Genomic DNA, 25138 nt, shown 5'->3' with positions numbered 1-25138 from the left:
AGCCAGTAAGTTTGTCACAGGGGAAAATATGAGATAGTATGTTCACATGAGTAGTTCTTAGTTGATTTCCAGGAAAAATTTGAAAATATAAACTAATATGCTTTCTCTCGGGAATTTTAGAACATACCAAATGCAAAACAAAACAAAACAAAACAAAAAAACACTTTGTGATGTGTATCTTATAGTGAATAACTATCAATAATGTTCATAAAAATTTGCTTCACTTATTTGGGCTATTTGTTTACTTAGCACATTTGGTTTAAGTTAAATCAGGGTAATCTTGTGTATGTGATGGTGTATCATACAAAGCAAATAAAGATATCTTATTTCTCCTTTTGTGAAAGAATTACAAGAAAGACACTTAAAGGCAATTTGCCCACTAAGTTGTTCTAAAGGTTTTCAATACTAAGATCCATTGTTATTTAGTACTTCAGGGCAGGAGTCAACAAACTTTTTCTGTAGAGGGTCAGTCAGTAAATATTTGCAGCTTTTCTGGCCATAGGGTCTGGTTAACTACCCAACTTCACCACCACAGAGTAAAATAAAAACAGCCATCAACAATACTTAAATAAATGTGGCTGTGTTCAATAAAACTTTAGATATGGAGACTGCAATTTGAATTTCAGATCACATTCATGTGTCACACAATATTCTCCTTCTTTTGATTCTTCTTTTTCAACACTTTAGAAACATAAAAACTTTTCTTAGCTCACAGGCCATGCAAAAACAGATCACAGTCCAGATTTGGTAAATGTTTGGTTTAGAACCACCCTATTAATATGCTCATAGGCTGATAAGATAGGTAAAACACTAAAGAGGCACTGAAAAACACAAAAAAGTGAAGGTGCTCTTAAGTTCCTAGGTGTTAAGTCCAGCTGCCTTTTGGGATACATCATTGTTAGGTATCCAAAACCAATTAACTGACAGTTGAGTTCATTGAGTTTCTAACTGAAATATGCAGGGTGGTTGAGCCAGTGGAAGATGTTTATACTTTAGACAATCAGAGGTGATGTAATTTTAGCAATAAGTATATCACACATGGTTTTACCATGATAGTCATACATAATTGTTAATAGCTAGCACATATACAGTACTTTCCATGATCCAGAAACTTGTCTAAGGACTTTAAATGCATTCAATTATTTAATTTTCACCAAAAAAAAAAAAAAAAAACAAGACCCTAAAATGTGGGTAAAATTGTTACCCTCATTTTATAGATCTTACCTTTCAAAATTGTGTCACTGTTTATCTGGCTTCTATTATCTGGGGTGTGTGTGTGTGTGTGTGTGTGTGTGTGTGTGTGTGTGTGTGTGTGTGTGTGTGTAAAAATAGTGAACTATATATGTATATATATATGTAATCATTTGTACAAGAGACCATGATCACTGTTATGATCTTCATCCTTCTTTTCTCATCCATCATTTTTTTTTAAAGATTTTATTTATTTATTTGAGAGAGAGAATGAGGTAGAGAGAGAGCATGAGAGGGGAAAGGGTCAGAGGGAGAAGCAGACTTCCTGCTGAGCAGGGAGCCCGATGTGGGACTCGATCCCGGGACTCCAGGATCATGACCTGAGCCGAAGGCAGTCGCTTAACCAACTGAGCCACCCAGGCGCCCTCATCCATCATTTTTTTACTTACACAAAATAAAAGAGAGCAAATGGAAATATTCTACCAACTTAATGAGCACACAACTGGCATTACGACTAAGAGCATTATTCCTAGTGTTTACGCCCGGGGCTCTGATGAAGCCTTTAATGTCTGGTCCTTCTCATACATTCTCCCAAATAGAGTCACGGTCAAGAGAGGTCCAGATGGCGGCTTCACACTGAACAAGCGTCCATCACTTGACACCTAATCAAAACACAAAGAAGTTGATTGGGTCTCCCTCTAACTTATACAACCTCATAACACCTTCTAAAATTCAGTACAACTGGATGAAGAAACAATAAAAATAATGGCTAACTTCTCTTCTAAAAGAAATTTTGAAATGGTACAGGGTATAAGAAAAATTGGAGCTATGGAATTGGCATTGATTCATTTATTATTGAAATGGCTATAATCAATATCTTATAATTTACTTATTTGAGGAAGTATTCCATGAGTCAGTAAGCATAAAGCAATGGGTTTGGGAGTATCTAAGAGAAATCTAGTCCTCTCAGACATAATAGGCTCCTCCAAGGGGACAGAAGGGATTGACTGGGGGGTTTTGAGCTGAGCCTCTTTCATCCCTGTCACTCATTCACCACAGCCTCCCAACCTGCTCACTGGCCCTAGTGCCCCACAGTAGCTGTTCCTACAAGGAAGGGGAAAGAAGAACAAAACCCACAGGTAAGTCAGGGGAAGAATATGGCCGGGCAGAGTTTATGCAGTAAGGAAATATTTCTGGACTTTAAAAAAAAAGTGTTTGCTTTCTTGCCTATTTCAGCCACTGGGTCTTCACCCACACAGTGGTGTGAGAGGAATTCCCTTTAACTTGTCTAGGCTATCACTGCCCATGATGTGAAGGGGTTCCCTCTGGTGGGACCAGTCCTGAAATCCTTCTCAAGTCTTCTTCCTGCTCAACAGACCCAAAACAGCCCAGCCTCCTCCCAATAGTCTCCACAATAATATATTTATTTATTCTTAAGGATACACTAAAAATTTCCAGACAAGAAATTCAACCTGCTCAGTGTCCTTCATGATTCCCCAAGAACAATTTTATTCTTTCCAAATGGAGATATTTTTGATATCTTGAACACTTCAGTAGGTTTTATACTCAAAAAGTGCTTCTTCTGACATGAAATGAATTGTCAATATTAAGCAAATGTTCTTACCTGAAATTCTCCAGATGCAAGCTGACTTTCACTTAGCAACACCTCAGGGAAGACATACTGAGTTCCAAAAGTGCCACTGAGGGAAAACATTTCAAACCTGGTAGAAGCCGTTTCAACTGCACCACCACAAGTGTTTAAGTTTGTTGTTTTACATTTCAGCAGAGTACAAATCTAGAAGAAAAAATGCAAACCAGTAAGTCCTAAGAAAGCCAACTGATATACCCTCCTGGGCTAGAAATAACGCCTATGCAATGCCTATGCCCCTTTGTTCGATAAAATATTTCTTTTTCATTAGATTAATGCAGCTCATTGATAGCTAATTTAACAACTAATTCAACTAATTCATAAAATAAAGGAAATCTTAATCTCAGGAACAAACTGAGTGTTACTGGAGTGGTTGGGGGTGGGAGGGATGGGGTGGCTGGGTGATAGACATTGGGGAGGGTATGTGCTATGGTGAGCGCTGTGAATTGTGCAAGACTGTTGAATCACAGATCTGTACTTCTGAAACAAATAACGCAACATATTTTAAGAAAAAAGAAAAAGAAGAAGATAGCAGGAGGGGAAGAATGAAGGGGAGTAAGTCAGAGGGGGAGACGAACCAGGAGAGATGATGGACTCTGAAAAACAAACTGAGGGTTCTAGAGGGGAGGAGGGTAGGGGGATGGGTTAGCCTGGTGATGGGTATTAAAGAGGGCACATTATGCATGGAGCACTGGGTGTTATGAACAAACAATGAATCATGGAACACTACACCAAAACAAATGATGTAATATATGGTGATTAACCTAACAATAAAAAATTAAAAAAAATAAAGGACTTCAGGCCCTACTGCTTTCTCCAATTCACGGTCAAACAGATTAAATCTCTTAAAGAAACAATCAGACCCTTGGTCAATAGCCATGAACTATACCTTCATTGTTCTCAAGCTTGCAATGCTTTTAATAATCAAGTGTTCTATTTTTTTTTAAAAAAAGGTTAAATTTAGACACAAATTTAATCTCTACATTTTTGCCTATTTTGCACAACAAAAGAACTTTAAAGTTTTAATGAACCCTAGACTTGATCTAGAGGCAATCCCTGTGAATTGGAAAAGTCACATACTTCTTATCTGAGTAAGAACTGAAATAGTACTCACTATACTACACAGTTAAACTATACTACACTATATTACTACATAATTATTTGAATGTAAAATCTAAGTATATGAGTCATCTCATTATGCAGATGCAAAGTCCCCAAAAGGAAGATCCATATTTATTTAATTCTATCTGTACTGCACTTCCAAGCCTTTTTCAAGCCACCTTTAACTTCCTGCCTGAATAAAGCAATAGCCTCTAACTGGTCTCCCTGCTTCTACTTTTGAAGTTGGAGAGTAAGTGCTTTAGAGCAAGTGTGTTAAGATGGGCTACAATTAGCTTTCAGGTAAAGGTAGAATGAATACATGCTTCTATTTTATTCCCTTAACATCTTGCTGAAACCAACATTAGTTTTTTAAGACATCAACCCACACGGATAGAATGGGAGGACAGACCATGGTATAATGTTGGAAGCTGGGATGGTTGATGCAAAAGTAGCAAATGATTTAGCAGACCTGAAGAAAGCCAAGTCCTAAACTGGCAATGGGAGAGCCAAGAATCAACCCTATCTATACTGCAGAATACTCAGAAGATTCCATCCCTGGGAGCACTAGGTACCTCAGGAGCTGGTAAAGTCGTGGCTAAAGTAAGGAAAATTGGTGGGAAGTTTTTAAGGATGCCTCAGATACTGAGTCCCCCACCATGAATGGGCAACTGTCCTTCCCCTATTCCCATAAAAGATGGGGCATTTATTTCCAGAGAGGGTAAAGCAGATGATATTTAGTGGAGGTTTTGAAAAACCCTAGTTGAAGGGGATTACATGAATGAAACCTACTAAATGTTGCAACCACCTCCTTCCACCAGGGCCACATCCAACAAGATCATTGCTCCCACCCGGCCCTCTAAACATGGCCAGCAAATAATTTAGCCTTCAGAAATAAAACTGCCAGATAAACACAGGAAAGGTGTCCTGTTAAATTTGAAGTTCAGATAAACTAAAATACTAAAAATGGTTTTTAGTGTAAGTATGTCCCAAACATTGCATGGGACCTACTTACATTTTTAAAAATATGTGTTGTTGCTGGGCACCTGGGTGGCTCAGTTGGTTAAGCGACTGCCTTCGGCTCAGGTCATGATCTTGGAGTCCCGGGATCGAGTCCCACATCGGGCTCCCCGCTCCGCGGGGAGTCTGCTTCTCCCTCTGACCCTCTTCCCTCTCGTGCTCTCTATCTCTCATTCTCTCTCTCTCAAATAAATAAATAAAATCTTTAAAAAAAAAAATATGTGTTGTTGCTTTTGGGGACTGTGACACTGGAAAGGTGAGGTTCTGGCCGGGCCGAGGTTATCGGATCTCCCTGTCCTCCTGCCCTTCGACCTTTCCCCAAAGCCCCTCAACAAAATGGTTTGATCAAAAAAACAAAAAATGTTTATCCAAACTTTGATTTTACTAGGGTATCCTGTATTTTAATTTGCTAAATTAGGCAACACTATTCAGGAAGGGAATTAGAAGAATTTTAAAACCTGAGAAACCTGACCCATCCCCAGAGGAAGTTTCCAAATATACTTAACTCAGGGATTCCTCTAGTAAAAGGCCCAGCTAGATTACCCTACTGTGAAGCTTAAAATTGGCAAGTATCACTCCTATGCTCCGCTTTTCAGTCAGTTTTTGGTAATGTTAAAGGGTTACCATACATATGGGGAAAGCTTCTAACATGAGAGAAAGCAAAACAAGCAGATAAAGGAAACTTGAGTAAAAAAAGAGTATTTAAGCAGAGGAAGCTTCAAGGAAAATAATTTTCCTTAATAGCCTCAGAAAGATAAAATACTGTATCCACAAAACATCAGTAAAGAAAAAAAAAACTCATAAAGCAAAAAAATAGTTCTTGAAAAATAAAAACATGTCAGTCAAAATAAAAGACTCAAGGCAAGCCTTGGAATATCAAGAACAAAAATTCTCAGAAAGTAAATGGAAAAAATGAAAAGAAATAGCAAAGAAAAGATTAAAAAATTAGAAGACCAATCCAAAAGGCACATGACCCCAATAATAGGAATTCCAGAAGAAGAAACAGAAGGGAGGAAATTCTAAAAGATTTCTAAGGAATGGGAGGAAGAGGGGTTCCCATACAAAGGATGAGGAATCAAAATAACTCAAGAATTCTCAGTAGCAAAACAATGACCTTGAATTCCATACCTAGGGAAATACTCCATCAAATATGAAAGGAAAGGCATTTTCAATCTTATAAGTTGAAAACATTTTATCACCCATTCACTCTCTTCCCGGAACTTACAACAACAACAAAGGAGGTGTGTGGTATTGTGATTTATAGTAAGAAATATATATTTGGTCTTTTTCTAGTTCCTGACATAGAAGGTCCTAAACTCTTTGGAATTTCCTTAGTGATAAGAAGGGAAATGTGAAAGGAGGGGCTTTTGTTGCTCATAAGGAGACTCTTTCAACCACACCTGAGTATGTGTGAATGATGAGATTTTTGGAAAGCTGTAAATAACCACAGGATGGAAACTGGTTACCATCTGGTTAGAGAGTTGGAACTTTAAGCCTCACCATCCCCACCCCTATCTCTGGAGGGGAGAGGAGCTGGAAGTTAAATTAATCACCAATGGTCAATGATTTAATCAATCGTGTCCATGAAATTAAGCCTCCATAAAAGTCCTTCAAGTATGGGGTTCAGAGAGATTTCAGGTTGGCAAACAAGAATGCCATATCTACATGCCAGGAAAGGTGGCACATGCCAAACTCCATGGGGACAGAAACTCCTATGCTTGGGATACTTCCAGATCTTGCCCTATGTATCTCTTCCTCTGGTTGTTCATTTATATGCTTTAAAATATCCTCTGCAATAAATTCTTAGCAATACATAAAGCACTTTCCTGGGTTCAATGAGCCATTCCAGAAAATTAGCAAATCTAAGGCAGGGGTGATGGGAATCCCTGACTTACAGTCAGTCAGGTCAGAAGCACAAGTGACAACCTAGACTTGTGATTGGAGTCTCAAGTGGGAAGGGGACCAGTTTTGTGGGGCTGAGCCCTTAATCTGTGGACTCTGCATTAGCTCCAGGTAGATGGTGTCAGATGAGTAAATTTCAGAAGAAACAGCTAAAAGATTCAGATGAGTAAATTTCAGAAGAAACAGCTAAAAGATTCAAAAGGGTTTGCCTTCAGAAAGAGGGACTGGGTATGGGGCGCCTGGGTGGCTCAGTTGGTTGGGTGACTGCCTTCGGCTCAGGTCATGATCCTGGAGTCCCGGGATCGAGTCCCACATCGGGCTCCCTGCTCAGCAGGGAGTCTGCTTCTCCCTCTGACCCTCTTCCCTCTCGTGCTCTCGATCTCTCATTCTCTCTCTCAAATAAATAAATAAAATCTTAAAAAAAAAAAAAAAGAAAGAGGGACTGGGTGGATTATGGAAGAAACTAGTGTCTTACAAGACTTCAGTGCTATTTGTCTTCTTAGTTATGTCCATGCATTACTTTGATTAAAATGAAGAAAGAAGTGTTAGAACCAATCCAGGTGGTAGGAAGGGATAGGACATCTAGCCTATGAGAACAACTAAAGAACTAAAGGAGTTGAATCAGGAGCTGCTCACAGTGGAGCCAGTGTTTATGTGAGTAAAACCTGGTGGTATCGGTCTGATAATTAAAATGTTATGTTACTTCTATTAACAATAATAATAATAATAATAATAAAAGTTAACATTTATTGAGAACTTTCTATGTGCTAGGCACAGTGCTAAACTCTTTACATTTATTAAATCAAACTTCCCAAAAACCCTATGAAGAATTTATTATTATTATTATTATCCTTATTCCCCTCTTAGGACTAGGTTAGGTCTTCCAGTTGTACGCTTTAATTGTCCATGGTACTTTCCTTTTATGGCATTTGTCACAACTAAAATTAAGTAGTGATTTTCTTAGTTTTCTGTTCAATCCTGTCTTCCCACTAGTATTAAGTTCTATGAAGACAGTGACTATATTTGTCTTGCTCATCTTAATATCCTCAGGCTCTATCAAATACTTGAACGCAGAAAGCATTACATAAATATTTAGTGAGTGAAAATGAATCCATATGTTATAGATGATGAACCACATGTTTAAAGAGGCTAAAAGATTGGCTCAAGGCAGGTGGCCATTACCCAGTAAAAAAGGAATTTACCCAGAATTTGACTCCAGAATCTATGTTCTCACCATGTTGTGTTAAGCCCCTGAATTTAATCTTTGGTTTTTAGCAGAGTTGTTATCCCTAATTTCTTACCCTGTTGGGAAATAGCTTTACATTCTAGAAGACTGATAGGCCCGTGTTTAGATGACTCTGACCTTGGTGGGAGGAAATGGAGAGGACAAATGGTACAGAAAGTAATCTAAAGAGGAAAGTCTCCTAAGTATATTGGGTAAAGGGAATGAACTTCTTTCATTTAGTTTATTCCTTCTTTATTCATCGATTTACTCAATGATTCTTTAAAATATGTAAACTGCTCCTTCTTCCACTCTCCTATAACAACTGCTGTAAATCTCTACCCAATCTTTTACCATCTTCTACTCCAGAAAATGCTACAAGCACCTTCTTTCCCCATGTCCTTAAAATTCACTCTAGAACACTCGGAAAACCTCTGTGGCAAGATGCAGTTATTGTACCCTTATCTCCTTTTCTTTCCCTTTTCTCCTTAGTTAAGAAATAGATTTTGGTGTTATAGAGATTTTTCTAGCATTAATTATCATCACAGTTAGCCTATGAAAGATTATGAATATAATACCAAAATCCCTCGTCCTCAATTCTAAGACCAACCTTCTGTAAAAATAAAGGCTTTTGTAGCACATTTGACATTGAGACCTAACTTGAACTAACGTAACTATGTTTTTATTTAAGCTATTTAGGATGAATAGTCCCATGTTTTCCAGCAGACATATTAACATGTTTGATTTGGGGTGCCGCCCTCAGATTCTGCCGGTCACGGCTCCAGTTGAATGTCCCATAAACACTTCAAAGCCAGAACATTCCAAGTGAACTGAGCATCTCCCCACTACCACTCAGTCTGCTCCCCCTCCAGCATCCTGATCTGTCAGAGCACGGCATTCACCCAGCCACTCTTGCCAGAAACCTGGTACATTCTAGTCCTCTCAATCTGCTTTCCTTTTCTATATCAAATCAGCTATAAGTTAAGTTTTCTACATATTGCTTGACTCCATACCCTGCTCTTATTCCTACTAACATACTCTTGGTACAGGCCCTAGTAGGACTATTTTCATAATCTAACTAGTCTATTTGCCCTAGTTTCATCATCCACAGTGCTGCCACAGTGATCTACTCAATGGCAGATCTGACAGTGAGGAATTTTAAGCAAGAGAGTGAAATAATCACAAATGGCTTTTAGTAATTTTTATGATTAGAGTGTAGGAAAGAGATTGGATGGAGCTGAAACTGTCAACTGGAAGCCCTGAAACAGGATGGGAGACAGATCAGGGAAGAGGAGAGCAAAACGAGAGGGACATGAAAGTTGTTTGTTCTTAGGTATCATACCTTACCAGCCTATAACAGTTCCTCCTTCAGTGTTGGGGGCTGTGAGATGCCCAAATCTTTGCAGTAGTAAACTACTCTACTACGTATCTCAGAGGTCGACCCTATATGTCTCCAGGACATGCTTAGTGTCAAGCTCTTAAGGAAACAAGATAAGCTTTAGTGAACATATAAAGAAAATGGATAAATTTCTTCAGGCAGGAAATATCAGAGGCTAATTAATCATTAAAAGAATCTATAATTTGATTATCATATCATTTTAAATACAGGTATTGTAAATAAATCTCCTGCCTTTTTTCCAGCCAGTTTAAAACCAGACTGACATCTAGGATTTCAAGTTTAAGCAAACAAAAATTCAGGATGCCCAGCTAAATTTGAATTTCAAATAAAACAAAATTTTTAGTGTCCAGGTATCCTCAAAAGTGAGACACTTATAATAAAAATAATTCATTGTTTATCTGAAATTCAAATTCAACTAGAGGTCCTGTATTTTATCTGGTTAACTCCCCTGACACCAAAACAATCATTACCTGTAAATAATACGTCCCTTCGACAATATGTAGTCCATCAAATGCCCCTAGGGCATAAACTTCATCTCTTCTCTTTTCAGACATCTTGTAGCTTAGATGACAGCAGAGTTTTTTCTGACAAACTGTGTAATTTCCTGTGACTCTCGTGAGCTCCAAGAAGGTGAATTCATCAAAAAAGGCAGTACCTTTAAATTTCTGATTTCCTGTTGAGAATGCTTTTATACTACTGGCATAAGAAGTCCAATTCACTACAGGGCTGTGTGAGTAAGAATCCAGTTGTGAGAGAAGGAGTTTCCCCTCCTTTGTCTTCATATCATAATGAAATGCTCTTGGAGAATCAGGTGCATAGATGCCACTTCCTGAAAGTGATGTTGGATGGCATTTGAAATAGAAAAGTGAAAAAGGATTGCATAGTTGTTATTGTTATTTTAAACTCACATTCTCTAAGCTATATATGTCATTAATTTCAGTAAAATATACTGAGAAGGACAACAAGTGACAAGAGATCCAACAGAGTATGATATCAAAAAGCCAGTAAGTGAAACTTTCACGTAAGAAGTGGTGAATTTTTGAGGGGGGGAAAAAAAGAAATGTGGATATAAGTTGAATAAAACTAAATAAATCTACAAAACAATTTAGATTGAGATGGTTCTACAGTATTTCACCAGCTAGATATGCAAAAATTAAGAGCTGGAAAACATTATATTAAGGAGTACATGCTAGCTGGAAAAAATTATTTTTTCTTTTACTTTTTTGATTACGTGAAGTTTGTAAATCTTAGAGCTTACACATTACCTGTCATTCTCTTCGAGGGGTCATGCAAATTGGATGCAAGGAAGTTGACCCCCATGCCCATTGCCCAAGCTGAGTGAAATTGAATAGCTGACAAATGTGGCAAAACATTCATCCATGCTGTTGGGAAGACTATGGTATCGACATGGAAATCTTTCACCAGAGTAACAGCAGGATCATAGAAGAGTATATCGAAGCACGTGAAAATCCCAAATCTTCCAAAGATGGTGTCAAAAGTCACAACCTCAGGCTTCTTGGGTACATTGAATTGATTTTCACCCATGAAAAGGTTATGCTGTAATAAACAGAAGATGAGGGGCACCTGGGTGGCTCAGTCATTAAACATCTGCCTTTTGCTCAGGTCATGATCCCAGGGTCCTGGGATCAAGCCCCACATCAGGCTCCCTGCTCAGCGGGAAGCCTGCTTCTCCTTCTCCCACTCCCCCTGCTTGTGTTCCCTCTCTCGCTGTCTCTCTCTCTCTCTCCCTCTCTCTCTCTCTCTGTCAAATAAACAAATTAATTAAAAAAAAAAAGATGAAGGGGAAAAAAGTCTCTTTTCAGAAGTTGGCCTGGGTTTACTGTGTCTGAAAAAAGTGTAAGCCAACAACTCTTAGTCAGTGCCAATTTAATCCATGACCACTGTCCTCACACGGAAAAAGTGTAAGAGAATAGAGATTACTACAGCTGATAGGAGCCTTTGGTTCAACCTCCACATTTTATAGATATGTAGGCAGGAATCCTTATTTATTAAGACCCTCTTGAATCTTACAAGACATAGAACTGAAATAGATAACTTCTATTTGCCAGGAACCCTTAACCATTTTCTGTGGACAAAGAACTTTCTTTGCTCCTTTCTCTTCAAAATCAAGTCTATCTGGTAGGTAGTTTCTCCTTCTAGTCTTGATCCAATGCCAGGGGATGCCTTTAAAAGGACAAAGTCTAAAAGGCAACATTATATTTCAATACAGGTACCTCCTGCTGATTCTCATACACTTCCACAGACACATTCCTATGTTTCTAAATGCATAGGAAACCTCTTGAGCCTCTTTATAGGAGCTTACCATACCTAATCATTACTTTCTATGCTTTGTCTCCATTCTGCTTCTAAAGTATGCTTATTATCTATACTAATGATTTTTCCTTCTTGTCCACTTTACTTTGTTAAACACTCAGTAACTGAACTGTTTGCAAATTAATTTTACCTTATGGTAGCGTGCCACCAGTTTTCCCTGAGAATCAAACACCACATCAGTGTTGTATTGGTAACGACCATCAGGGGGACATTGAGGGTCACTGGCATTGCATGGCTTCTTGTCCCCAATATTTGCTACAACGTAGATAGAGTTGTCCTTGGCCAGGCAGCTGAGCCTTTCTTGCACTGGGGTGTAGCCAAACCTATGTGTTCATTAGAAAAGAAAAACAAAAATGAAGTTTATCTTTTAATAAAATTCAGAATTATATTCCCGGAACCTATCATGTGATACACACAAAAATAAATTCTAAATAACATCATAGAAGGGAAAGATTAAAACAATAGATTTCAGAGGAAGTACACGCTTGTGGGAATTTGGTTGTAGGAAACTATTCTAGGATAAGATTCTAGGCCATGTAATTTTTTATCATAGCATTTATCATCATTTATAATCATGTGTTCATTATGTGTTTATCTTATGTGTGGCACATCTCATAGATATTTTGGCACAATGATACACATCTTCTGTTCACTAACCCTGGCAGAATAGAGGAATTAAAAAAAATACTTCAAGTGAAAGAACAACAACTTGGAATTAGAATTCTGGGAAGATGGCAGAGTAGGAAGCACCAGAAATACATCCCTCCACCTAGATAATATTTGTACTGGCAGAATCTGACTGATGCAACTATTTTGAAATTCGGAAGTCTATTTCAAGGCTTGTAAGGCAAATTGCAGTCAATTTCAGTCAATTTCAGCTCTTAGCTCAGCAGTAGCTACCCATGCTTTACCCCACACCCAGGCCCATGACAGATAGCCATGCTGGAGCACCATGCGGGCAGCTTACAGAACCAGGTTGGACACTAAAACCCCTAACCTCCAAATATCAGGGATCTGTGTTCTGATCACTGATAACTGCTTCTGATCATGGAGGTGCAAACACAGGGGCAGGCAGCCATTGTTTTACCCCACCATCACCACCACCACCACCACTATATTGTTGCAAGTCCTTCCCCTACTGGCTGAAGTAATTTCTAGAGGATTTAAAGAGCCAGAGTTGTCTTCTCTCCCTCTTCCTTAATTTTTCCTTTTCTCTCTTTTTTTGAAATCAGACATTTAAGGATTAGGACATACAAAAGCAATCATATATATATATAGGAGAATTTAGAAAATCATCACATGTGCTCCAGGAAAGACACAGGCTAAGACAATGCCTCAAAAGATCTTAGGTTTACAGATCAAGCTTATGCCTAGTGCAGAAACAGCCTATAGGAATCAAAACAAACAAATAAGCAAAAGGCTAGTACTAAACCCTGGGGAAGGAGAAGAATTTGATTTTCAGAATGATCACATTTTAAGATTCAAATATCGACAACAAAAAAATCATTAAGACATACAAATAAACAGCAAAGTATGGCCCATTCAAAGGGGAAAAAAAAAAAAAAGAATAAACCTACAGAAACCATCCTGGAGAAAGACCAGATGGCAAACCTACTAGAAAAGGACTAAAACAACGGTCTTAAAGATGGAGGTCAGGAAAAGAACTGCCAGGAAACCAGTTTGGCAGTTCCTCAAAAAATTAAAAAAAGAACCATCACATGATTCAGCAATTACACTTCTGGATATATTTCCAAAAAACCGAAAGCAGCAACTTGAAGATATGTTTGTAATACTCATGTTCATAGCAGGATTATTCACAATAGCTAAAAGGTGGAAGCAACTCAAGTGTCCATCAAAGGATGAAAGATAACAAAATGTGGTATGTATACACAGTAGATTATTATTCAACTTTAAAAGGAAGGGAATTCTGACACATGCTACATGAATGAACTTTGAAGACATTATGCTAAGTGAAATAAATCAATCACAAAAAGGTAAAAACCATACAATTCCACTTATAAGGTAGCTAGAGTCGTTAGAGTAGCCAAATTCACAGATACAGAAAGTAATATGATGACTGCCAGGGGCTGCAGAGATGGGGAAATAGGGAAATATTGGGGAAATAGATGGGAAAATATTGTGTTCTTTCCCCAGCTTTACTGAAATATAGTTGATATATAACATTGTGTGAGTTCAAAATGTAAAATGTGATGATTTTATATATGTATATATTAATAAATGTTTACCACCATTAGGTTAGCACTTCTTAATTAGTATAATTACCATTTTATTGTTCTTATTGTGAGAACATTTAAAATCTACTCCCATTGCAACTTTCAAGTAAATAATACAGTACTGTTAACTACAGTCATTATGCTATACATTATATCTCTGGAATTTATTCCTCTTATAACTAGAAGTTTGTACCCTTTGCCCAATTTTGCCTTATTTCCCCCACTACCAAGCCCTGGCAACTACTGTTCTCTCTGCTTCTATAAGTTCAGCATTTTTAGATTCTATGTATAAGTGAGATCATACAGTTTTTGTCTTTCTCTGCCTGGCTTATTTCACTTAGCATAATGTTCTCAGTGTTCATCTATGTTGTTGCAAAAGGCAGTATTTCTTTCTCATGGCTGAATAATGTTCCATTGAATATATGTATATACCGCATTCTTCTTTAAAATATTTTATTTATTTATTTGACAGAGAGAGAGCGAGAGAAGGAACACAAGCAGGGGGAGCGGGAGAGGGAGAAGCAGGCCTCCCGCCGAGCAGGGAGCCCGATGCGGGGCTTGATCTCAGGACCCTGGGATTATGATCTGAGCCAAAGGCAGACGCTTAACAACTGAGCCACCCAGGCGCCCATGTATATACCACATTCTTTATCCATTCATCCATTGATGGTCATGCAGGTTATTTCCATGTGTTGGCTATTGTAAATAATGCTGCAATAAACATAGGGGTGCAGATATCTTTTTGAGATTGTATGGTATGTTCAGATTTTCTATTTCTTCATGATTCGGTCTTGGTAGGTTGCCTATTTCTAGAAATCCATGGATTTATTTTAAGTTGTCCGATTTACTGTCATATAATTATTCAGAGTAGTCTCTTATGATTTTTTGTATTTCTGTGGTATGACTTGTAATGTCTCCTCTTTTCACTTCTAAAAATATGGACTGCTTCAGGAATTTGCATGTCATCCTTGTGCAAGAGCCATGCTAATCTTCTGTATTGCTCCAATTTTAGTATATGTGCTGCCAAAATGAGCACAAGCAGAATTATTTTTCAATGGGTGTAGAGTTTGAGTTTTGCTAGATAAAAAGTGTTCTGGAGATGAGTGATGGTGATGGTTGAGTTAACAATATGGATATATTTAATACCACTGACTGTGCATTTAAAAATGATTAAGATGGTAAACTTTATGTGTATTTCACCACAATAAAAAAAATTAGAAAAAAAGACCGTTGGAGGTTAAGAAAAAGGAAATCTTGCTCAGGGAACTAGTCAATCTGGCTGGAGCAGAGACATTGTTAGGGAAGAAAAGGGAATTTAAAAAGATGCATCTGGAGTCATAAAAGATAGAGCTCAGCACAAGAAGTTAAAAACTTCTTTCAAATTTAATAGAAAAAAAAGATTCTGAGGACAGAAGTACCATGATCTGAATTTTCTGTAAGATAATAGGCCATTAGGGTACAGAATATACTAGAATAAGAGACGAAATGTAGGGAATCATTAGGAAGTTTTTGCAATAGCTCAGATTAAAGGCAACAAGGATTGGGCTAGGGCAGTGCCAGACAGTATGGAAAAAGAAATACTGGAACACTTGTTAATGCTTGATTAATTTTTTTTTTTTAAGATTTTATTTATTCATTTGAGAGAGAGAGAGAGAGAGAGAGAGCGAGATGGAGAGAGAGGACGAACATGACAGGGGGAATAGGCAGAGGGAGAGGGAGAAGCAGACTCCCCGCTGAGCAGGGAGCCCAACACGGGGCTCAATCCCAGGACCCGACCCAGAGATCATGACCTGAGCTGAAGGCAGATGCTTAACCTACTGAGCCACCCAGGTGCCTCTGATTTCTTTATCCTTTATCATGTTACCAGTAGTTGTCCCAATAAAGCAATTAAATGCAATCTTCAAAAGTGAGACCTACTACATGTAACATGTAGCCATATTTATTCTCTATTGGCACAACCTTTAAATAGGTAGGTTATTGAAGAATAGCTGAGAAGGGTAAAGTAACTGGTGAATGAATGGAAATTTAATGCCATCTGCTGGCGATAGTAGTAAAAGCTTTCTTCGAGTATCAAATCTAGACCATTAGATCTACAAATTGGTACAATTAATATAAGCAAAACCATAGCAATTACCTATAAAAACATGCCCTTGAAAAAGACCAAGAAGGATGAGAAACCACATCTGAAAAAATTATTCTAAAGCATTATATATAAAGAATGACTATTTGATAGTTTTTCTCCCTCTTTTGCTTCAATTAATGTCTGAAAGACAGATGTAAACACATCAAACCACTTGAAACATATTTAGCCCAAGTCTTTTCAGATTTCATCAACTGGCAGAATATATTGGTACATGAAATAGAAATCTGGTGTTAGCAGGTGCCTGGGTGGCTCAGTTGGTCAAGCGACTGCGTTCGGCTCAGGTCATGATCCTGGAGTCCCAGGATCGAGTCCCACATCGGGCTCCCTGCTCAGCAGGGAGTCTGCTTCTCCCTCTGACCCTCTCCCCTCCCATGCTCTCTATCTCATTCTCTCTCTCAAATAAATAAATAAAATCTTTAAAAAAAAAAAAGAAATCTGGTGTTAGGCATTTCTTAAACAGTCCTGATTACGTATTTCCCTCCTGTCTCTATTAATCTTGAAAGTACATCATACATTCAAATATATTTACATTTAAGCTAAATTTTTCAGACTGTTTGCTATACCCAGGAAAGATTACCAAATGCTTTGTTAGAACACATACCCATATGACCTACTTCCTCACTTCTTCCAAGTCTTTACTTAGATGTCACCATGAAGCCAACTGATGACCAAAAATTTAAACACCGTGCTTGCCACCAGGTTCACCTGTCCTGCTTTGTTTTTCTCCATAACATTTACCTTTACTACATATCATAGATAAGTAGATAGATAATAGATAACTAAATAGATAGATATTATCTTTGTTTCTTCATTGACTATCTCTCCACACTAGAATATAAGCTCCAGGAAGGTAGATTTTTAATCTATTTTATCCACCCTACTGTCCAGAATAGTACCTGTACATAAGAGGTACACACATAAAAAATTGTTAAATAAATGAATGAAGGCAAGGAATGGAGATACTATTAGCTGATAGAAAATAGAAAAGGCAACCAGACTCCTTGAAATGGAATGCATGGAACCGGGTGGGGATTTTCAGGAGGCCTTTGGAAAAATTTTATTCTAGGAAAAGGTCATTCAGATACAAGTGAAGTCAACACATGATGGAAGGGCACACAGAGTGCTTGCCCTTTAGAAACTGAAAATCTGGCATGAAGGGTGGTCAAATAAAAAACAATTATGATACAATGAAATATGAAGAAAGTAGATGATTAAGATAAATAATACTAAACTTGTCAAAATCAAGGTGTCTCTATAAGGATTTATAGCAGTTAGTTTGTGTGGTTTGAAGAGCAATTCCAGAAAGGGAGTTCCTATGATGTTAGCAATAGTGCCTATAGAAAAAAGTAAGGTAACTGAGATGATTCTCTTAGATATATAAGGTATTTCTTGGTCTACATTAAAAATAATAGTGCTACTTTCATCACACATCATATTTCTTTAGTTTGGGCCTGACTTAAACCACTTACACTGTTCTGCTACATCGACAGTCACCTTAAGCTCTTGGGATTTCATATACATGAAGCTCATTTAGCCATCTTGTTGACATAAAAGGAAAATTTTTAATTCTAAACTAACACGACTCTATTTTGCCATTTTCTTATGCAGTTTTCAAATTACAGGCCCACATGGGGCAACAATTTTCTTGTCACTGGTAAGAAGTCAGAAGACTAGAGTTTGATTCTGGTTCTCCCGCTAACCAACTACTCTTGTAACCCTAAGCAAGTTATGCTACCATCTCTCCAGATTCCTTCCCTCAGTGGAAATATATTCACATTGAATTTGATGATTTCTATGTTTCCCTCCAGCACTGATTTCTGCGACTTCACAATTCATAATCACTTTCTTAATAAGTGTATCCACAGAAGATGAAAAATAATAAAACTATCTTGAACTTAGAGTTGATAGTGGATCTTGTGCAGTGATCTACTACAAAGCCCTCCCAGGTAAAGTAAGTTCATGTTCATGATTGGCTAGTCCACCACCTGTTTGGGATTATTACCTTTTGGGATCATTACAAGGGATCCAGTTCACTTCAGGGTCTGGGATATCCTCCAGGTATGGGTAGATAGTTTCCCTGGTAAAGTTCCAGCCATAAATACCATCTTCTGGAGTCACAATAATATGTGCACTCTGTTAAAAATATTAAAAGATTTCTCAGTTAAGCAAACAATCCAAGACAGGGTCTGTAAGGGGACCTGAGGAACTGAGTAGATGAGCAACGGCCATCCAGGCCTTTTTTTCTTTCAATCTTAATCCTTTGTTTTCTATATTTTTATAATTTATTTTCTTTGCACAATTGTATTGTCTAATCTCACCATCACCATTTCTACATAATGTTTTCCTTCTTTCATAAACATCAACAGCTTTCCAGGTTATTCATAGGGTTGCTATCCACTGCAGTTGTTAAGCGTAAACCCAACTCTTCTCAAAATAACCCCTCTCCCTGGACTTCAGGTAGACGTTGTGCCCGAGTGTCACAGGACTGATTTATACTCAAATTCTCTGTTCTACTTCCTGTTCCACTCCAGCCTTCCCTGCTCTGTATCCTGCAAAAGTGATTCTGGCTCCTCAGAAGGCAGGTACTCAAGACATGCTTCCCCAAAAGGTGCCAAGCCCAGAGGTACATCCCGAGCTCACCTGCTCACCTGAGCAGATGGGAGCTGCTGCGGCCTTTAAGAAAATAGTTGGACTAAGATTGACAGAGAACCCTCAGAATTCTTAATAATCTTTAAAATGTATTGTCTAAGAATGTGTATTGGTAGATATGTTATATGTATGTATTCATGACTCAGTCACACTTCACATATTCCTCCTCTACACCTGATCTACAAATATCTTGTTTAAATCATATCCATTCGAACCACACACTTATACTTAACCCTTCATTCAACTCAAGGACTCACTATGCATTAATATACAGTTTATCTTGTAATTAGAATGAAGAAGTGTGAAGTACATAATACATCTTGTTAAGTAATTTCCAACTTAACTTTTATTTTGATGTTATGAACTAATCCAAAAACCTGTGCAAGCTTAAGAGCACCGAGGTATACCAAGGCTACTGATACTCTGAGCACAGCACCCGGCCCTGAGCCGTTTATCCTCCACCCTCCATGAGTCGCAAAAGAGAGTAGCAAAGTTGTTGAATGTACAGCAAGTTCCTCAAAGGTATGCTGCTCCTTAATGATGATGGAAGCCATCCTTTTCTTAACGTGGTCTCACTATTAGGGAAGTGTAATAGAGCCCTTGCTGTCATAATTTTGAGAAGGAGGTAGGAGTCTGATTGTACAACAAAGTGGTTGGCTACCCTGACACATATGTTTTCCAAAAGTATAACTGCTCCGGACAGGGACCCTGGCTCCTAAGACCCCACCCTTTCTCTTGGTGGAATCCAGCACGCTTGAAGAGAGGGTACCTGGTTTGCTGCTGAAGTGACTGCTGCCTCCAAAAGATCCAGATTTCTGTTCATTAATGCCAACGCCTCTTCACGGGACACTGGTATCAGGCTAGCATTAGGCAGTATCACTGCGTGTTCATAAACAGCTGCAATAAATGTATCCCGGGAGCTGACTTTTAAGACACAGAACACTGAAACTGCCACAAAAGCCAGCAGCTGAGAGGTGATCATGCTGAAGTCTGACGATTGCTGATAAATGGAGCAAGTCCTCACATGTATAGAGAGAAAACACAATTAATCATGTGGTCCCCAGGACTCACTACCTTGTAAGTAAATTACAAAATCTACTCTAAGCAAGCCTTATGGTATTGCATCGTAGACACAGATGTAAACAAATCTTATATAACAAAGGACTCTTATTGCAGGGATTTGTGAGGACCTAATAAGGAAATGTATGCTTTCGTTTTCTAGGTTTGTCATCACAAAGTACCCAAAACTGGGCAGTTTAGACAACAGAAATTATCTCACAGTTCTAGAGACAAGAAGTTTCAGATGAAAGTGTCAGTGGAGTTGGTTCTTCCTGAGGACTTCGAGGGAAGGATCTGCTCAAGCCCTCTCTCTCTCTCTCTCTGCATAAGTGGCTGTCTTTTCCCTGTGTCTGCACATGGTATTCTCACTGTGTGCAGGTCTGAGTCCAAATTTCCCCTTCTTACAAGGACATCAGTCATTGGATTTAGTGCTCACCTTACTCCAGAATGACCTCATCTTAACTTCTAGCTGAAACAATCTTATTTCCAAATGACATTCTAAGGTATAGGTGGTTGGAGCCAGAACTGGTATGATCACATTAACTGTCATTGACAAATTGCCAGAACACTCTGTGTGGACAAGCTTAAGAGTTAAAAACTTAGGGAAGTCCCAGTATCAGAGAGGCCCCTACACTTTTGCGAGCTTTACCTCTAGGAACCCTATCAGGTCCTCTGGGAGAACAGTGGAGACAAAATCCCTCTGCCTTATGCTTCCTGCAGGGGGAGGGGAAAATATGCCCAACTCTGAAATAAGCCCAGAGCATCTCCTTCACAAAAGGCTGCCCTCAAGGGAAACTATTTACCAGAGCCTTACTAACCTGGGGAAAGGGAAAACGGTAACTGTAGCCCTCTTAGCCTTCCTGTCTCAGCCAAGGGGAAAAAGAAAGAAGTTGAGAAGCACTAGTGAAGGTCACAGTCCAGGGGCACAGGCTCAAGACAAGACAGAAACTTCATCACTGGACTATATATCCCTTCCCCTGTCCTCACATGTAACCACCTTATCAATCTGTAATTTGTGGCCTACTGAGCACGCACTAGTCAAGAGAAGGTCTTCAGATGAATAACTGCAATTCTTGGCGTAGAATGCCATCGGATGAAACTAACTGGCTGGGGACCAACAGGCTCTACCGTGGTGCCTGAGCTGTGTCCCCTGATCACTACTGTTGCTGCATCAGCTTTGCTAAGCCACCTAACAAGTGCCAAGCTCCCCAAACGTAGCCTTTCTGCTCAAACAGAGGAGAGAGCATGAGGAAATTGTCTCTGTGGGGAAGAAACAATTTCCTTCTGCCCTTCAAGATCTTCCAGCTGCTCTAGGGATTAAATTGACACGACATATTAACAGGAGAAAAAAAATAAAATTGAGTGTGCATGGAGGCCCTAAAATGAAACTGAGACCTAAAGAAATAACCAAGGCAGGCAGTTTTCATACTTTTTAGACAAAGAGACAATAAATCTGTGAGGAACTGACAAGACAAAGAAAAGTTAACTTGGGGAGCTTCAATTAGTAAGGAATTCTAAACAGAATTTGGGCTGGGGGAGTAAATTAGTAGAAGTAACAGGGATTGTTTATATGGCCTTTTTGGCTCTAAATTTTCTATCTCTGGCAATAAGGATCTCTTTACCTCCTTATACATGGGAGATTTATTTCTTGTTTTCTGGAGACAAAGAGGAGGGGTGTCAGAATATCCTTTTTGCATTGTTTGTTTCTTAAGTAATTTTAATTTAAAATAGTCAATATGCCAACATATCACATTTTGGGGTGCCCTGCTCTTGGTTCCTTAGAGTTCCCTCCTCTGAAACTTCTATAGCAGTTGCGCTGGCAGGTTGTTTTATTTCACTGAACAGTCTTTTAGTACTGACAATAGGTTCATTGAATTAAACTCACTTCAGAAGGTGTGATGCTTATGTATTTTCAAAGTTAAGCCTATGGTTCAATTAATCATATAATAAATAAGAGGCACTTTTATGAAAACAAAAACAATAGTTAAGATTAGATAAATTGTAAAACTGGTTTCTGAGTTCTGAGAGTAGCCAGTTGAGAAGATTTCTAGATATCAGGCTAAAAGCATCTTCAAATAGGGTGAGGGCAGGCAATGGCAACCTGGCAGATTCTTTTGGTTTGTAGGTCGAGGGTCTCCAGTGACCTTTCTGAGTCACCCACAGAGCAACAGGCATGAAGATGGTCTATATATGAGTTGTTGTGATTTCACTCAAGTTGACATAAAGCGGTTTATATTTAGTGTGCAGGGCTTCAAGGAAAGGGGAAGTTTTATTTATGAAATGATTTCAAGTCAAAATTATGGGAAAAAACTGGAGATGTTAACTAGGAGTTGTGGCCAGACATGGAAGGAAACTAGAAAAAATTAGGATCTAGTCTTATTTATAAAGAACTGTTTTTAGAATCTAATACCCATAGAGGTGTGTTACTCAAACATGATCTTCCTCTTTATAATCACTCTCCTCTTACCAAAGATAGCCAAATTAAGACTGATTTGTTTATAAAATAAACCAAGGGGGAAAAAACGAACCTTGGCCTGCTTATATATGTAAGTTCAGCAAGAATAGCAATTGATTATATAGAGCCTTTTAAATCTGCTTTGCTGCAACTTTTTACAGGGAATCTCTAGATTCAACTTTTAACAGCCTCCCAAAGCCAGAAGCCAAGCCAAATACTTGCCATCAGACCTTGCCTGTAATACTTACAGATTTGGGTTAATTCCTCTCTTTTGAGGTCTGCAAAATATCCTGAGGTTCCTGCACCTGCCAAGAAGTGACGTTCTTTACCTGTAAAGTTGCTAGCAACCCCACAAGCAAGGTATTGGGCTGTTTTCCCAAGGGGCCTTATTGGCTCCATATAATCAACGTTATTTCCTTAAAGCTGTCTGGTCATACCTAAGTTTTTAGCAAGTCTCCCTCAAATATGACATTCCAAAGCCTCAGTAATATAATCAATGTTTCCAATTATGTTCTGATACAAGGAGAACAGATTATTATTGAATTTATGCAAATGAATACATTGCCACGAAAATATAAGAACATTCACTTAAAATTCTGGAGTTATCAGATAGAAAGAAAAAGGTAAATGTTTTAATTTGTTGAAAAGTTTTATTTTATCATAGGTCATAGTTAGCTTAAGAGAAAGTTTCCTTAAATCTGGAAAAACAAAACCTTAAAAGATCAACAATGTTTCAAACAAAGAAGTCATAAAAATTATAATTGTCCTAGGGCTCCTGGGTGGCTCAGTTAGTTAAGCATCTGACTTGGGTTCAGGTCATGATCTCGGGGTCCTGGGATTGAGCCCTACATTGGGCTCCCTGCTTCTCCCTCTCCCTCTGTTCCTCCCCCCCAACTCTCTTTCCCTCTCTCTCCCTCTTTTCCTCCCTCTCTCTCAAATAAATTTAAAAAAAATTTTTTTTAATTATAATTGTCCTCAGTTCATTTAGTCTCATGTTATTAATTTTTGTTCTGCTTGAATCCAGTTTTTCTACTAGTTCCAGAAATTCTTAACAACTTTAGTTTTATGATCTTAAGGTTATCAGAAACTTATACTCAGGGTTCTTTCCATAAGTCTCACTGAAGATGAAACACAGTTGCAGGAAGCTTTTGTAAAAAGCATCTGAGTCTACAAATGACAAAGGCCTTAAAAAATGTCCATGATTAAAGATCCAATTAGAATTCATTACAATGTGACTGACAAGGAAATGTGGTTATTTTTGGAATACATTATATTTTAAGATAAGAACATACCAGGACATATCACATTTCTAGAAGTTTCATAGAATTTCCAGAATAGTTACTTAAGTAGCATATATCTACACAAATATAAGACAGTTTAGTATTACTTGTTTGACAATACTTCCCATGTAATTTAACATACCAAACAAGCATACTTTCTCTCTTTAATGATGAGAAACAAAATCACTGAAATGTTCCAAGGGCCCTCTGGAACATTTCAGTTAGATTGTAGTCAAGAGACTTTATTTTAGAATTTGATTTTAGGGGGTGCCTGGCTGGCTCAGTTGAAAGAGTATGTGACTCCTGACCTCAGGGTGATGAGTTCAAGCCCTATGTTGGGTGTAGAGATTACTTATCTTAAGTAGTCTCCCTCTTTCCCTAATATATATATAAGACCTCTAAATATGTAAGACTTTTAAAAAAAATTGATCTTTGGAAGTTTATCAAAAAATCAAAAGTTTAAGCATTTAATTAAAGAAGAATCACAGATCATTATAAAACTATTAAATGATTTAACCAAGGTGACAATAAGAGATTTTAAAGGCAAATACAGAGGATTACATAGTTGTAAACAAGTCTTAGCTCTTTTAATATTAAGACTGTCTTCTTGAATGATCAAAGATTTGATAAAAACAAAACATAAAATATTTTTCTAGGCAGATTACACAAAAGGTAAAGAAAATTTTGTTTGTAATTTCTCATAAAAAGCAAACCAATCATCTAAGAAAGTTTTTCTTTTAACAGAGAGAAAAACCAAATTCTAATTTTCCATCAGTGTTCTTTTGATATCAAAACTCACTCTTAAATATTCTAATCTTAGCTATATATAAAATTCTTTTTCAAAGGGTTTTTCATAAATCTTCTACTTTTTATTAATTTTTTTTTTTACACACAGATTTTAAGTTTTCCCTTTTTAAATAACTAGGCTCACTTTAGGAAAAATTATTTTTGCCCTCAACAAAAATGTATTGCCATTCCTCATACTTTTTCTTACCAAAAACATACATCTTACAGAGTTGTTTCCCTTATAAGTTTTAGCAGCTTTAGTCACATGGTAATTATAATTCTTAATACTTAGGAACTTTAATTTCTAGTGAAGTAGTAAACAACTATAAATTGTTTCTCCAGCATTTTTTAGATCGGCAAATTTATGAATATATTTCATAATTTCCAGAAACGTGCTTCTTCAAGTACAATCTTTTAATAAAGAATACAACATGTTTACCAGCAGACCCAAATTTTTAGTTTCTCTGGAGTAATAAGGAAACCACAAGTAGATAAACCTATGTTCACTATTTAATGTTTATTATTTTATCTTATTTAGAAATGACCTAGATATTCAATGAATTCAATCTAACTCATCACTTAACAAAACTTCAAGGTTTCAAGTTGCCAGAAAGATTCGGGGAAACTATTTTAAAAGTTTACCTAAAAACTTTTTAAAATTTATATCTATTCAATTTACTTGTTCTTAACAATGATGCTTAGATTACCCATAAAAACT

At 37.7% G+C, this 25138-nt stretch overlaps 1 protein-coding gene and 1 non-coding gene across 2 annotated transcripts in view; both read right to left on the bottom strand.

Moving 5' to 3' along the window:
• Positions 1–679: 679 nt before the first annotated feature.
• The window catches only part of LOC113927558 (pantetheinase), a 41406-nt gene continuing 16947 nt past the window's right edge, over positions 680–25138 (bottom strand). The window contains exons 4-10 of the mRNA XM_027603469.2: positions 19610–19859; positions 18194–18324; positions 11945–12137; positions 10746–11037; positions 9951–10309; positions 2816–2986; positions 680–1853 (exon numbers count right to left, since the gene is read on the bottom strand). Coding sequence (XP_027459270.1) covers positions 1728–1853; positions 2816–2986; positions 9951–10309; positions 10746–11037; positions 11945–12137; positions 18194–18324; positions 19610–19822 — 1485 coding nt within the window. The 5' untranslated portion in view covers positions 19823–19859 and the 3' untranslated portion in view covers positions 680–1727. The remainder of the gene's footprint in view (positions 1854–2815; positions 2987–9950; positions 10310–10745; positions 11038–11944; positions 12138–18193; positions 18325–19609; positions 19860–25138) is intronic.
• On the bottom strand, positions 14980–15084 carry LOC113928117. The gene has a single exon (XR_003521800.1). It is a non-coding gene; the product is annotated as a U6 spliceosomal RNA (small nuclear RNA).

The sequence above is a fragment of the Zalophus californianus genome, chromosome 7 (assembly GCF_009762305.2).
Source record: "Zalophus californianus isolate mZalCal1 chromosome 7, mZalCal1.pri.v2, whole genome shotgun sequence".
Classification (NCBI taxonomy): Eukaryota; Metazoa; Chordata; class Mammalia; order Carnivora; family Otariidae; genus Zalophus; species Zalophus californianus.
The sequence above is the reverse complement of the archived record's forward strand: the minus strand, read 5'-3'. Positions and strand labels throughout refer to the sequence as shown.